General features: G+C 39.6%; 1 protein-coding gene across 2 annotated transcripts in view; it reads right to left on the reverse strand.

Moving 5' to 3' along the window:
* Positions 1 to 262: 262 nt before the first annotated feature.
* Positions 263 to 16015, reverse strand: part of ano1a (anoctamin 1, calcium activated chloride channel a) — a 55415-nt gene continuing 39662 nt past the window's right edge. For both annotated transcript variants that reach the window (XM_087843095.1, XM_087843092.1), the window contains 12 exons: positions 13408 to 13479; positions 12614 to 12688; positions 10551 to 10752; positions 9218 to 9329; positions 8978 to 9035; positions 8604 to 8704; positions 7864 to 8006; positions 7260 to 7412; positions 6278 to 6330; positions 4486 to 4670; positions 4215 to 4320; positions 263 to 1846 (listed from right to left, as the gene is read on the reverse strand). In XM_087843095.1, coding sequence (XP_087699221.1) covers positions 1610 to 1846; positions 4215 to 4320; positions 4486 to 4670; positions 6278 to 6330; positions 7260 to 7412; positions 7864 to 8006; positions 8604 to 8704; positions 8978 to 9035; positions 9218 to 9329; positions 10551 to 10752; positions 12614 to 12688; positions 13408 to 13479 — 1497 coding nt within the window. In that variant the 3' untranslated portion in view covers positions 263 to 1609. The remainder of the gene's footprint in view (positions 1847 to 4214; positions 4321 to 4485; positions 4671 to 6277; positions 6331 to 7259; positions 7413 to 7863; positions 8007 to 8603; positions 8705 to 8977; positions 9036 to 9217; positions 9330 to 10550; positions 10753 to 12613; positions 12689 to 13407; positions 13480 to 16015) is intronic.

Here is a 16015-nt window from a genome sequence, read left to right on the forward strand (position 1 = left end):
CTATCTTGTAGTTTTTGGTCGATTGATATTAACTGATGTGTATCACTAACAAAGGTGTTAAACACACCTTTGTTTAGTGATACACATCAGTTAATATCAACTCTAAAATCTCACTAAAAACAAATCAAACTATTATCTAACACAAACGGTCTCTGCTGACTCGTGCAGTCACAACTTGAGCAAATAATCCAAATCTACCCTGACTCGACTTTAACTGTGCAAAAGATGTGAAATTACTCAACACATAAAACAACTTGAGGACATTCACCTTTTATTTTGCAGTAAATATAAATAATAAACAGACACGTTATCAAAGACATGAGTGTGCACTGACATACATGTGTTTAAATACTAGGATGTTACATTTGTTGTTTCATTAGTGTTGAAAACAGGAGAACATGATCTCATCAGGGCGATCCAGAGAGGGTTCATGTACGACATCAGCTTTTACAAAGTTATAAAAGGTTGTGATGAAAGAAATTAAGCTAACAAAGGCACTACTACCCCGTACATGTGCTCTATTAATGACTATGACTACTAACAAACTAAGCCAGAGATTACTAAAATTATTTAGTAAATTAAAATGTGCAGTTGTTGTGACAGCTCAGAAAGAAGTTACACTATTAGTGATAAGAATATTTGTAGTTTCTTGTTTACAAAACTATGAATTCAAATTGGGACAACAATAATCCATTTTTAGAAAGTTGCTAAAGTCAGCAGATCCCTGGTCACCTACGGATTCATGAAACTCATTCATTGAATAAATATAAAAGACAACGTTATTCATTCTTTGTGCTTAAAAAGCTGCAATTGCAGCTTTAAAAATGGTTGCAAGGTAATGTTTTTAAATACAAATATATGAAAAATGATCATTGTCGACAGAAAGACGATCATTTCATGCTGAAATCTCTCGAGGAGCTGAGTGATTTAAGGCAGACAACCTCCGTAACGCTGTGTTCAAACCTGTTCCTGTGGTGACTTCATGTGACACTCTGCTCCTACTTTTCAGAGACATCAACAACTTAAAAAATGCAAAGTTCTTGTCTTGTTGACATTTAAAAACACAATAACACGCACACCGCAAACACTTACTACTATATTTCATTTCCCTTATGAGCACACAAACTCTACACTAGTAATTAAGAAAACGCACTTTTACTTACTCATAGTTGATAGCTAGCTATGCCAAATAATAGCTTGAATTACAAAGTGTGAGCGCTGTAGTGGAAAATGTTTTTCTTTGGCAAAATCTTCAAATAAATAAAACCTGAAATGCTGTAAATAGTTTTAGAGTTTAAATCACTTCTTCTGGCTCTGTAAAGCCGACAGGCAGAGAAAGGGTTAAAGAGAGGCTGAAGGTTGAATGGCTTTTTCTTTCCTTGTTTACATCCAATAAAGAAGAAGTTGGTAACATAAGTTGAGGATTTATGGTTAGTGGTCTAAGATGGAAAATGCAAGTGCAGCAAAGCCTTTGCTGATATTACAAACTGACTGTTAATGTGGACTGAACACAGGTAGCTTTGACCGTAACCCGACCGCTCTGACAGCTCAGTGACAGGACTGGTTTTGCTTATTGCCATCTGTGATTCTTTTCCCACCAACCCACAGGTTAGGAGCAGTGTGCCTGTGAAACAGGGCGTGAGCGTGGCTGTGGCGGCCTCTGATTAGCTGACGAAGGAACTGTGCAGCTGTCTTGGTTGTCTCTTGCTGCAAACCTTTTCCCCTGCTCCTCTTTCATAAAGAGCTCCACCATCAGGATCTTCTCCTTGTGGATCTGGAGGCTGATGTCCTTGGGAATGTCTGGGATAAGCCAGTCCACAAAGTCACTCATAAGCATCACCACATTCTGCAGAGTGAACAGAGCACACAGATCATGAGTGATTGAACTTCGTCTTCTCTTACATTAAGAATAAAATGTGCAATAAATAAACCATTAATCCACGTCAGCTGCAGCAGAAGTAGCAAAGAGTGCTAAATTAACTGACAGTTATATCATTTACCTCCTTTTAGATAGGACAAGAAGACAGCATGAGAGGAGCTCTACAGAAATCTCAAATCTACAAAGTAAAGTTCAACAGGTTCAGAGAAGATCGCTGAAAATGGCAGGAACATAATCATATCTGTGTAGACTCAACATTATTTTTAACCTCCTAGGACCTGCGTCCACATGTGTGGACATCACATTTTGGGTTATTTAGACCAAAATACTTAATTTTGTTCTACAAGGGCCTGAATCCACTCACAAGGACATTATTCTGCTGCTGTTCTATCAACATTTTAAATGAAGATCCTCATTTGTGGCTCTGATTTTTTTCTTAGAAACAAAAATCAGGTAAAAAAAAAAATCAGGTAATTCTTTCTTTTTACATTCATCGGGTCCCAATCAGCCCAAATATCAAAGGGAAATGAAAAATGCTGCCGTGTAAAGTAAATTTGACTAAGTCAGAGGCTATGCCAATTGGGAGCCTTAATTCAGTGCCAGCTGGACTGTTTTCTTTCCCCTTCAAATGGTCCCCCACAGGTTTTGTATACTTAGGGATATTTATAACTCCAGAATTTAAAGAAATGTATAAAGCAAATTTTGTCCCTCTGTTCGAGAAGGTAAAGCAGGATTTGGAGAGATGGAGATCCCTACCCGTTTCCTGGTTAGGACGTATAGCTTTGATTAAGATGAATATTTTACCTCGACTGTTATATCCTGTTCAAATGATTCCAGTTATATTTTCAAACAGGGTGATGAAGGATCTGAATGGCTGGCTAAGCTCTTTTATATGGAGCAAACGCAGACCAAAACCTAAGATGGCTACACTGCAGCTCCCAGGTTCAGTAGGAGGTCTAGATTTACCAAATATTAGAACGTATCAATTGAGCACTCACATGTATTCATGACTGGGTCACAAATAATTCACACTCTATCTGGTTGGGGATTGAAACCTCTCTTTCAAAGAATCCATTAAGAGACTTACTGTTCTTTAAGAACTTTAAAGATATTAGATTGAGCTGTGATAATCCAGTCACACTTAATACACTTAGGGCCTGGCGGTCAGTATGTCGAATTGAGGGAAGGTTGAAGTTAACATCTGTGTTTACCCCTGTTGTGAATAATCTTGACTTTCAACCGGGGTTGTTCGATACAGGTTTTAAGGAATGGAAGAACAAAGGAATACAGAGACTGAGGGACTTAAGTGTGGGAACCATACTTGAATTATGTGGAACCTTATGTTTCTAATATTATGTTACAAGGATTCTCTTGAGTGTTCAAACTGCAACGTACTACTGGGACCACAGGTATTGTACTGTATTGTATTCTCTCTTTATTTATTTATTTATTTTTTAGATGGAACTGAGCTGGTGTTCTGTGCTTAGTTATCAGTCTGTTTGTTTTTGTTTTTTGTTTGTTTTTTATTTATTTATTTTTGGTTCTGAATTGTACACTTTATTATGTTATGTAATTATGTACTATTTGTGAAAACAGAAAAACTAATTTTAAAAAAATGCTGCCGTGGAAGAGTTCGGGTCTCAGGAGGTTAAAGGAATAAACGGACTGCTTCTTATCCAGTCCTTTGATGTCATCAGACGTTTCCGGGTCCAAATATTCGCTTCAGGTCCGCTTCAGTCTAACGACCACTGCAGCATCACTGAGCTAAAAACTGTAAATTCTTTCATCTTTAATAAAATGATCAGTGCTGCTCTGTCAGGTGTAACAATGAAGTTTAACATGAGACATCCATGAAAACAGGTTAAATAAAAGCAGAGTAGTTTGGACCTGGAAGCAGGTTCATCACCCAATCACTTAAAGACCTGATATAGTGCTTTTCTACACTCAACGTGCTTTATACAACACGTCTCATTCACACTTACTCATACAGGTTTGCATACACCACTCTATGCTTAATGGCTTTCTATCTGACATTCACACGTTTCAGACTCTGATGGACACGTTGGAGAGGAACTTGTATGCAGACTGGAGCAGTCAGGGACCTTCTGATTAATATGCTGTAACTCCTGAATTACAGCTGCCTCAATAAGTCAACTGTAGAACTCGACTTCCTGTTTTTATACTAATGACTGAAGAGTACTCTGGACTTAAGGCTGTGAAACAGCAGGTACCTTCAAATGAGATGTCACAGGCTGTTCAGACGATTTCATGAAATAAACTAAATGATAAATGGTTTGTTTGCTTTGTGTGATCTGATCTGTGCGTTGTTCCCAACCTGAAAAACGATGACGAAGGCGAGACGAGCTGCTAGGATGGCCCAGAATTCCTTGGAAAGTTCATATTTCGTGCTGGACCAGGGAGCATCTCTGTAGTCCTTGTATCTAGAAAACAAAAAAGCATTTTTACATAAAGTTTATTCAAACTGTTGTTGTGCTTTTATAATAGATAAAATGTGAATATGTTTGGATATATTGAGTATTCATTATATGGATATCGTCTGATGACTTTAGCAGCCTCAGGTTCATGACCCTAAAGCAAAACCTTACCTGCACACTGACACCTTGTAGCCCAGGTGCATTGGCTGCAGAGGTTCTGTGCCTGGATCGAAGTCGGTGACATTAAAGTATGACAAAGTGTGATTGACAAAGCCGTGCAAGGTGCCGTCAGGACTGTACACGTGTTGGTAGACAAGCCGAGGGATGAAGTCAGAGGTGAACGCGATGACAAAGGCCTGCAAGACAAAAAGTTCAATTCAGTTTCTTTATGTAGCAGCAACTCAAAACAACAACAATCATATGAACCCTTACAAGAAAACATTTTGTGAGAAGTAAGAACTTTCTTTAACAAAAAACAACAAGCTCAGGCAGGAGTCGCCACCTGTGAGGGGAGGAAGACAAGATAAAGACATGCTGTGGAAGAGAGCCAGAGATTAATAATAACTAATGATTGAAAGCAGAAAGGTGACTGAAGAAGAAACACCCAGTGCATCATGGGAATCTCTCAGCAGCCTAGACCCACTGCAGAGTAACTAAGGGAGGATTCAGGGTCACCTGGTCCAGCCCTAACTATATGCTTTAGCAAAAGGAAAGTTTGAAGCCTAATCTTGAAAGTAGAGATAGTGTCTGTCTCCTGAATCCAAACTGGAAGCTGCTGTGATGAGCTCTGAAACCTGACTGAAACTCTTCAAATAAACCATTCCTCTGCAGATGATCTGTTAGCTGTTTGACAACTACTCTTTCAAGGATGTTTGATATAAAGGAAGGTTGGAGATTGGCCTATAATTAGCTAAGACTGCTGGGTCTAGAGATGGCTTTTTGAGTAAAGGTTTAACTGCAGCCACCTTGAAGGCCTGTGGTACATAGCTGATTATTAGAGATAGGTTGATCATATATAAGATCGAAGAATTAATCAATGGCAGGACTTCTTTGAGCAGTTTTGTAGGAATGGGGTCTAAAAGACACGTTGATGGTTTGGAGGAAGTAATTATTGAAGTTAACTCAGAAAGATCGATTGGAGAAAAAGAGTCTAACTTAACATCAATGGTACTAAGAGTAGCTGTAGATAATATTACATCTGTGGGATGATTATTGGTAATTTTTTCTCTAATGATAAAAATTGTATTTGTGAAGAAGTTCATGAAGTCATCACTAGTTAACGTTAAAGGGATGGTTGGCTCAAAAGAGCTCTGACTTTTTGTCAGCCTGGCTACAGTGCTGAAGAGAAACCTGGGGTTGTTCTTATTTTCTTCAATCAGTGATGAGTAGTAAGCTGTTCTGGCTTTGCGGAGGGCTTTCTTATAAAGCAACAAACTATTTCTCCAGGCTAAATGATGATCCTCTAAATTTGTGACACGCCATTTCCTCTCCAGCATATAAGTCATCTGCTTTAAGAGAGTTTTGAGTTTGGAGAGTTATAATGTGGCGAAACATGTCACTCCTGGTCCGACTGGGGACAAAAGAAAACTAGAGTCTGACATTGTTTTGGCAGCGATTCAATATTAATATTCTTCTGATTGATGTAACTGGGTTTTCATTACATTACTCAGTTCATAAGCATATGATGTGCTTTTAATTAAAATGAAATTTGGCCTCACCAAACCAGCAAGTTTAATTCTGCCAGTGGTGTTTATATTTAAAGCTGATCTCTTCCTTTTCTGCTGTGTAAAGTGTTGTCGGTGTTTACTGAATGTGTAGGACACATCTGCACTCATCAAAGTCCTCGGGGTTTTGGATGAGCCCAGATTTACCAAGACAATGTACTAGTGTAGTCTACACAGTCCTGACTGAGTGAAAATTGTTTTTATATTGGCATTGTATAACCATTGCTGATGAGACTTACGTTGACAATGACTGCTACCTTGCTGAGGCCCCTCAAGAGGTTGTACCAGATACCTGCAGAAAGACAGAAGAGCCGTTATTCCTGAGAAAACAGCAGCTCCGAAATGCACACGAGTTTGCACAGTGTGATTTAGTACAACTACAACTCACTGGTTCTCTGCATGTTGTAAACACCACTGCAGACTGAGATTAAGCTACTTAGTCGTGTCACTTAACTTCTCTACGTGAAGAACACCAGCTTTCAGAGATTTCAGTCTTGCAGCATATAACTCTACACAATGTTAGCTTCATAACAGGTTTGCTGGAGAGTAGTTCAGCTGTAAGCAGAGCAAATTCACATGTCCACCTTCAACTGTCTTTTTCCTTACAGCAGCTACTAGGATGGCACATATAGCAGTCCTTAGTTTTATGTGTTTGCCTGCTGTGAGAGTCATACATTTAATTTGAAATCAATTGAAATGTATTTTATTCATATAGCCTCAAACCACGAGGACAGTCAGCTTGAGGCATATTGTAAGCTACAGACCTCACAATAACAGAGAGGAAGCCTCAACAATGAGATGATCCCCTTTGAGTGCACACTTGGCAACAATGGGAAGGAAAACCCCCTTTAACAGGAAGTTCATGGGATGGGCCACCTCCAAAGACAGATGGGCATCAGGGTAAGGATAAATGTATTTAGTTTCATTGTGTTGGGACACAGAGCACGGCAAATTCACCTCTTTCACCCAAATGAAAGAAATGCTGTTGCAGACGTCTTAGGGCATATTTTAAGTCTGAATAACAGAGAGCTAACTTAGTAAAATACACAAACGAGCACTATTAACAGATGCAATGTGCTGCTTTTGTGCTGTTTTAAGTCTGTGTGCATTTTTTGTGCTGCGTTTATATTTTTGTAACATTAGTCAAACACATTTCTTAACAGCAGATGTTATAAATACTATGTGAGGGTTTAATCTCACAAAGGGATAAAAGAAACAAACCGATGTCTTTGGCTTTAGCTGCAATAGGCCTGCGGAGCTCCGTAACAAACTTCTTAGCATCCAGACGAATTTCAATGATGTTATTCAGAAGAGCAAAGAGAGGCGCCAGAGGGAAGGAGGCCACGAACAGAGTCACCATCCCAAACTGGATTACTGAAGGAGAAGGGAAACAGACAAAGAGAACAGCATGTAGCCATGATTCATCCTCGACTGGGTGAAAGAAAATTAATACAGGAAACTATTTTAACATCTATAAATAAGCATGATAAAAAAAATTTCCTGCAGAATTTCTTTAAAAATTCAAATAAAAGCTATATAATATAATATAAATATAATATAATAATATAAAATATAAGCTGTGAAAACCTATTTCTGTTTAAGCACGCCATGTTTAATTCACTACATGTTGTTTGTGCCAAGATTCTAGCTTAAAATCATCACTGAGTTTCTTGTGACTGTATTTCGATCGTAATCAGAAACAAACGTTTTATTTGCTTCGCTCGTCTTTGTCCACCACTGCTCTTTAAATGCGTTGAGTGCAAACCAGGTGATTTATTTATTTGCAAACAACACGATTAACAAAAGTGATGAAACTGTGATTTACTCATTTCCATGTACTCTGGATTGAGGCCAACAAATGGACCCAGGAGCTGGTCCTTCTCGTAGCGTTTCAGAGTTTTATGCAGCACCGGCTCTTGAATGGAAACCATCTCTGACTTCCTCTCGCGGAGCATTTTTTTCAGCTTCCTGCAAATCCCAACAACACATAAAGAAATTAAACAATGAGATTTGTAAAAGCATCACTCAGTTTTTAAAGTATTATCGTGCAAATGCATGCGCGTCTTTGATTTTTGTTGTTGTTGATTTCTCCTTAACTTAATGGATTATGAATCCCAACATTTGGGAAATTATTAACCACATTTAGACAAATACAGGAACTCGATTATGAACACTACGACTACGATAAATTCTTCAAATTCTTGAGTTCTTAATTGTTAGGATGTCTAATACTGCTGGAAGCACCTCAGTCACAGTGTAAGTACACAGAAAGGCTGAGCAGGCTACAGGCTGACAGGTCAGCGAGGTGCCGTCTGGTTTCCAGGGAAATGTGGATGAAACTAGACGAGCAGTATCCTCAGACATACACATAACTGAGTGGGTGTGCACTGTGCGTTCTGTGACTTACTGAAGCCACACAGTGGGATCTATGCACACCACTGCCGCTCGTGAAGCTTGCACACACTCATGTGTGTACCAGTGTATCAGCACATGTAACGTGACAATAAAATGATTTGATTTGTGTTCACGTGTGTGTCTGAGCTGCAGTCTCTGTGTTGCACTCACGGTAAGCCGATCTCAAACAAGTTGTTCTGGATGAGCTGTTTGCCCAGCATAGTGATGCACAGCTGAATGCACAGCTCCATGAGGCAACCTGCATGGGCACACTGTAGGAGAGACGGTGAACAAGTGTAGAGACAGACAACAGTGAAACATAAACAGACCATTTGAGAAAAGAAATGTAAAATTGAACTTATTATTGGTTACTAGAATTTTTCCCCTTAATCTTTATATGAGAATGTTAAACTAAAATAAACGTGACTGTGTGCTCTTATCATAAAGCATCATCTAATCTAGCTGCTGATTGTTATCTGAAGACAACTAACTGACTCCCTCCCTCCCTCCCTCCCTCTCTTCTCTTGAGCATATTTAAAGTTTACCTCTTCCATCCTGTAAGACCCAACAACATACAGGTAGTTTCCAGGCCTCCCAACAAGCCTATAAAACAAACCACAGTCACAGTCTGACAAAGAAAGCATTGACTGTACAGAATCATCATGTTTCCTTCTTCCAGCAAAACATCTTCAGACAACAGTGAGTTGGATAAAGTTGTGTGTGCATAGTGCTCGATTTAGTTTGACTAAAATGAAACTAAATCATGTGTGAAACTGTTGTTTTACCTGCCCCTGAAAAAGGCCAAGTAGACAATGGGTGTGAAGGCATTGACGAACTTCAGGATAAAAGTCTTGAAGATGAGGCGTTCCTCAAAGCTCTTGTCCGTCTTTGGAACCTCTGAAAAAGCACAGTCGATGTGTTAGATTCTCCTAAGACGCCGTTCCTGTCCTCTGTCAGACATGAGTCAGAGATTGCTGCGTCAAGCACCATTTATGCACTCTACAGGACTAATGCTGCACTGTCAATGAGACATCCTCGGCTTTCTATGGTTTCCACATTTGTGGGGGCTGTTGTAGCCCCGAGCAAGTTTAAAGATGTCTAAACAAACAATGAGAAGGTGGAATGACATCTGCACGAATGCAGCTGTTGTTCTAGACTGTTGAGCTGAAGATATTCTAGCACTCACGTTTGGCCACAAGCTCGAGGTAACGTCTGAAAGAAAGATATCATGGACACGAGACGCTACAACGTTTCGCCTCATTAAGGTGGCGCTCAGGCTTAGAGAACTTTTAAGGCAGCTCAGAGTAATTGTTGCATGTCCATAACGGCTAGATTTGGGCAAGTTTACCATGCACACCAAACTAAGAGAAGACCCATAATTCTCTTTATTATCTCTCATGTGGTCTGGAAGGGGATTGGTATTTCCGCCCAGGATTAATGAAAACACTGCTGGAGAAAAGGGTACCAGGAATGCCCGCCCGCCACCACGAACTACTTCAGATAATCAAATTTAAAAGGACGGATAAAAGAAAGACTTTGTGTCATGGTTCTTGGTCATTCTGACCCAGCATTTTTTCTGTATTAGGATTTATGTTCTGATTCTTTAGTTCTGCTGTTTTGATTATTATTATTATTCGAGATTTAGTTCAGTGTCAAGTCTGCGTCTTTGTTATTTGTTTCCTGTTTTACTTTGAAGGTCCATGTCTTATGTTTTACTTCCCCCTGTCTCGTTAGCCCTATTTTCTCCCAGCTGTGTCTCCTGTGTCCCATTCCCTGATTATCCCTCTGTGTAGATAAGCCCTGTGTTTCTCTTTGCTCTGTCACGTCGTTAATGCTGCTGCCCTCTGTGTGTTTTGGCTGGTACTCCAGTTTAGTGGCTCAGTTCCTATGTGCAGAGTTTTGTTTCTGTGAGTTTTATTTACGAGGAGTTTTTCCAGCAACAAATGCTGCATTTTGAGTGAAGTCCTGTCTTTGAGAGTCCTGCGTTTGGGTCCTTTCCTGCACACATATGACACTTTGTGTTGTAAAGTCCTTTTGTGTGCTATACAAATTCTTCTACAGACAGTAGGAAGAAAATAATATTTGGTAAGAACATCAATCCAACAAAATGTGCCTCACCCAGTCTAGTGAGCCAGCGGGCAATGGCTCCATAGATTTCATCCAAGATGATGATGATGATGAGGTTGATGATGGCAGCAGTGGTTTTGACTGTGGCTCGGATATTATACCGAACTACAGGGTGGCTGCTCATGTGCAGCGCTGCCCTGATGCTAATCCGGTACAGGATGACTCCAAAGACTATCACAAACGTCACAGTTATCTAAGATACAAGAGAGGCAGAATTTAGTGTGTTTTTCCTGTTACATTCATCTTTGTGATGGCACACAAACACATGAGATGCTGGTTAAATGCGTCAGAAAAAGCTTTCAGCTACTGAACCTGCTGCACACAGTGAACACCGTGAGAAAAAAAACCAACTCACCAGAGAATGATCTTCGTTCTAGGGGATCAAGTCCCTTTCCAAGGACCCTGACATCAAAAACTCTCTAGTGACAACTGAATGCACAGGCCTTTTTGATGGCCCTTTTCTAGTCTTACAGCCCTCTCAAGCTCCGCCTCCTGACATCTGACCCACATTAAACTCATGGACTGAACACACACAAAATAGACAAAAACAAACTAATGCACAACCGTACCCTCATACACACAATAATAACATGGACTGAACCACCACTCACAAACACCAGCACTTTATAGCCTCTGTAGAAATTATCCACATAACTGCACTACTGTAAATGCTGTATAGACAATCATTCTGTACATACGATAATTATAATTCTACAACTGTTTACAACTGTTTACAACTGTTTACAACTTGCATATTTCTGTATAGCTTTATATTTATATCCTGTTCATAGCCTGTACATATAGTTATAGCATATTCATAACATACCTTAATACCGTGTACACTGTAACATACCATAATAAACCCATTTCTGTAATATATCTATATTATGTTTAAAGCACTTCTGGATGGATGCAAACTACATTTCGTTGCCTTGTACTTGTGACATGTGCAATAACAATAAAGTTGAATTCTATTCTATTCTATTCTATTCTATTCTATTCTAAGCACACAGTGGATTATTCTGCATGCTTTATCTAACTCATATTGAGGGGCAAATTAAAATCACCAGTTAACCTAACCACCATATTGAAGCATTTAGATTGGTCACATTTATTTAGGGCGATCGTGGCTCAAGAGCTGGGAGTTCGTCTTGTAATCGGAAGGTTGCCGGTTCGAGCCCCGGCTCGGACAGTCTCGGTCGTTGTGTCCTTGGGCAAGACACTTCACCTGGCGCGATATGGCAGCCTCGCCTCTCTCAGTCTGCCCCAGGGCAGCTGTGGCTACAACCGTAGCTGCCTCCACCAGTGTGTGAATGTGAGAGTGAATGAATAGTGGAATTGTAAAGTGCTTTGAGGGTCTTGAAAAGCGCTTTACAATGCATTATTATTATTATTAAATACCCACATCTTCATACAACAGCATATTCAATCACAGCCTTCATTTCATTCCACATAATCACATAATAAATACCCGATAAAGTGCTTTGCAAAGGTAATGTATGCTCCACAGCCACGTTGTTTGATGACCTTGTAATTCTAAGCACCTTGTTATGGGAATGTACTTGCATTTGTTAAGTGGTATAAAAAACGACTGTTAAGACACTGGCATGAGGAGGAGTTAATATTGTCTTTAGGGATTAATGACTGAAAGTGGTGCTAAAGGTACAACGTCTACAGTTTCTTTGAGATTGGCAGAAGAGAATGCTAACACACTACCAGACAGAGCAGGTCATCTACTAATCATAAGGTTGGTGGTTAGATCCCTGGCTGCTCCAGTCTGCATGCCATGCTGTATAAAGTGCTATATAAAAATCACACCATTAACCATGTAAGTAGTGTATAACTTCATGCATTTTACAATAATAACAGTTTAAGTTTCCGTAGTACAGCAGTATAATCCCCTCAGCTCTTTTCACCACCTAGGACCAGTCAGTGGATCCTCAACAGTCAGTGAGGGTGGGGAACACGTAAGACTGGACTCTACACTTTCCACTTAACAACAAAATAATGACCAATAACTGTTTTTGTTCACTGGAGAGACGACTGATACTCACCATAAAACCCATCATGACCACAGTAGTCATGTAAGCAGGCAGCCTGTCTGTACATGTCAGCTTCACCTTTTCATCCTACACACACACACACACACACACACACACACACACACACACACACACACACACACACACACACACACACAGTTAGTATGTGCAATCCCCCTCCACGGCCTTATTTCGGTCTTTCAGTAGCAGCCCTTTATGGTCACGGAGTTGCACAAAGCACATGTAACAAACATCGACACAAATCAGTGGCTGCAGTGGAGCAGAGTTAATTCTGCCTTCAGCTGTAGCGTCACATTTAAAATTGGGTCAAGATGCTGAGATGACTCCATGTTTACAGGATGAAGAAGATGTGTCCTCGATATAACACAAGGATCAGGATATCTTACACTCTGAGCCTCATCTTTATTCAAAAGCTAAGTTTTGTAACAAAATCATTAACCAATCAGATTAAACCAGGCTGTACTCAGAAAACCAGTTAAATTAAAGTCATCACTATGTAGGGACCTCTGTGGCTGGCAGGTCATTACACAGCAGAACACAACATATCACACAGTGCTTTATCATATCTGCTTATATCTACATCCAATGGCAATTTAGAATAACCAGTTAACCTAACATGCATCGATTTGAACTTTGGGAAAAGGTGACGTGACAACAACCACTGAACCAACACTATTTTTAAATCAGCAACTGTCTATGTAAATAAAATAGGATTAAACCAACATCCATATTTTCATAAAGCACTGGAAACATGAAAAAACAGAAAAAAATTGACTTAATTTTACCGTCAAGCCCGAATGTTCCAGTTTCACTTTCTTTTGCATGACCCTGAACTCGTACTCAGCTCGATTGTGGTCCTGGAAGAGAACATCTGCTTGTTACTTTTATCGATGGTGCTTTGTGTTGATTAGTACTAAATGTGCAAGACGTTAAACTTGCAAGAGAAGATCCCATTTGGAATTCAGAACGGAGATAGAAGTTAAACAGCCTCGTGGCAAAAGGTTTGCAAAATAAGCACTTGGTGTTTAGGTTCCTGTACAACTCTGCACAAGAAAAGGAAGATATGCATCATCTCACCATGAAAGAAATACACCAGCCTGCAGTTTAGTGCACACTTTTACCCAATTAGGGTTAATGATGTCAAGGTGCTTCCCAACAACATGTGTGTTAAGCACAGATTCAGCAGTTGTTCAGCCGATTTTGGCATGTTACAGAATTTTAAGGTGGAAAGCATCAATCCATCATATTTCTGCTCATTTAGAAATTTATTAACACCCATTAAAACGGCAGTATTTTGGGGATTTCTTATATTTCTGGGATCTCCCCCCCAAAAAAACAAAAATCCCCAAAGAAACGAACAAACAAGTATTACATAAAGTTTAAACATTATATTGGTTCCCAATTTTTATTCTTTCCTTCCAGATTTTAACTCTTAACCATTTAATTTACAAATGAAATGAAATGGTTGTGTAATAGTGATGTGTGTAGCTGATGGTGAAATGTTCCTTTAATGGTGAGAAATACATGTTTATATGTTAATGTGATATGCAGCCAGAGGTGAATGGTGTGTACCCAGCGGAGGAGGAGCTGTGCGTAAAGAGAAAACAGAGCTGACGGTTAGACAGAGGCCTGAAGGTGCATGTGTCAGGCTCGTGTACAGACACAGGCTCAGTGAAACATGAGCAAGCTTCCACATAGGAAAAGGACAATGTTGTCCAGTACAGCTGAGGAAGCAGAGCTGGTCTACAGGGTGCTGAACACGGCTGTTTTTCATGAGGACCGATCAGGTACAAATAGCTTGAACTTTTTCAAGTAACCATTTTTCTAGATATTTAACAAACATTAATTCAGAAGCTGCTTCACATGATCACAGTGTCGATATGCAGTTTCAACACTGACGAACTACAGAAAGTCGACGACATGAAGAATCTATTTGCTTCCACTGAGACTTTCTATTTGATCCATTTTGGAGAAAATACATGTATTTGACATGAGATTATTCTACCAGCCAACATGTCCACGGAGGCACCACCAGAGCTAAACGTGACCTGAAAGAGTTCATGATTCTGTATTACGTGGACCTAAGCCTGTGGTTTCTTGTGAGGCCGGTGCTTTAACTGAAGCCCATAACCTGCAGACTTGGATCAAGAAGGACCAACATATTTACCATATATGATACCATATTTACCACTTACACAAATGATACCATGCCGTTTGCACTGCAACGTTCCTGAACCTTGCACGACCTATCCTAGAAGTCAATCCTCCTCCTTTCACAAGGTCCTGCTGAACCGCCGCCATTTACTCTGCCTTACTGTACGTGGACATTTCTGCCCTTATAATTCTGTTTCAGTAGCTAACTCAGGTTTTTATGCAAGCCATCACAACCTTCAGCTGTATTTATCACGATTCTAGTTTTTCTACTACGTTTTGTTCTTTGTTTGTTTTGTTGACTTGAGGTCCCAAAGATGTATTTTATTCACAACATTGATTTTTCTTCATCACCTGCCAAAGGATGGGAGACCACATCCCGCTGACAAAGAGAGGCCACCCTAACTACTCATGCCTAGCATGGCTATCGTTTGTAATAACAACCACACATAATTACCTTTGATCTTTTTCTTCTTTTTCTAGCTTTACTGCTCGTTTTAATCACCATGTTCGACACATTTAATCTTGAAAAGTCAGACCTTGAACTGGGCTACAGCATCTCATGAATAACACTGAATTACTTTACCTTAATTCATCTGATTACAAGCTTTTTATGTTTCATAGCTTGGCTCCATTTCCTTCTCAGAAACTTCTACCTGCATCTCTGAACTCAAAGCTCAGCTAGCAGCTTCTCTCAGTTGCTCCTTCATCTCAGGTCTCAGTCAATGAATTGTTAAACCACTTTAAATACACATCAAACATGGGGCCAAACAATCCTGCCTGTGTTGAATCCTCGTTGCATTTGAGATTTTTATTTCAAGAAGATTAAAAGTCAAGAATTGGCAGCACTTATTACAGCTCGGTAATAAAGGGGTAATAGTAGGGTAACAAGAGTAATAATATGGTCATTTCTAACTCATTACTATGCAATTACTGAAGTAATAACCACTTAATATACAGGTAATATAATGGTAGCAACAGTAGTTACAGTTGAGTATTATTACCATGAAATTACCGTAATAGGATAATAAGCGCACCAAAACTGGGGGTAATAATATGGAAATACAGCTCTGTAATAACATTGTAATAGCAGGGTGACAAGGAAGAAACAAGAATGTCATAATGTGGTCATTTCTAAGTTATTCCCACTAAAAATAAAAGTTAAAAAAACTGGATAAAAAAGATAAAAGTCAGACAACTTCAGAGCTATGAGTCCTGGAAATGCCAGGACTGCTGCATTGA

This window comes from Neolamprologus brichardi, chromosome 1 (assembly GCF_056152115.1).
Source record: "Neolamprologus brichardi isolate AB-2024 chromosome 1, ASM5615211v1, whole genome shotgun sequence".
Classification (NCBI taxonomy): Eukaryota; Metazoa; Chordata; class Actinopteri; order Cichliformes; family Cichlidae; genus Neolamprologus; species Neolamprologus brichardi.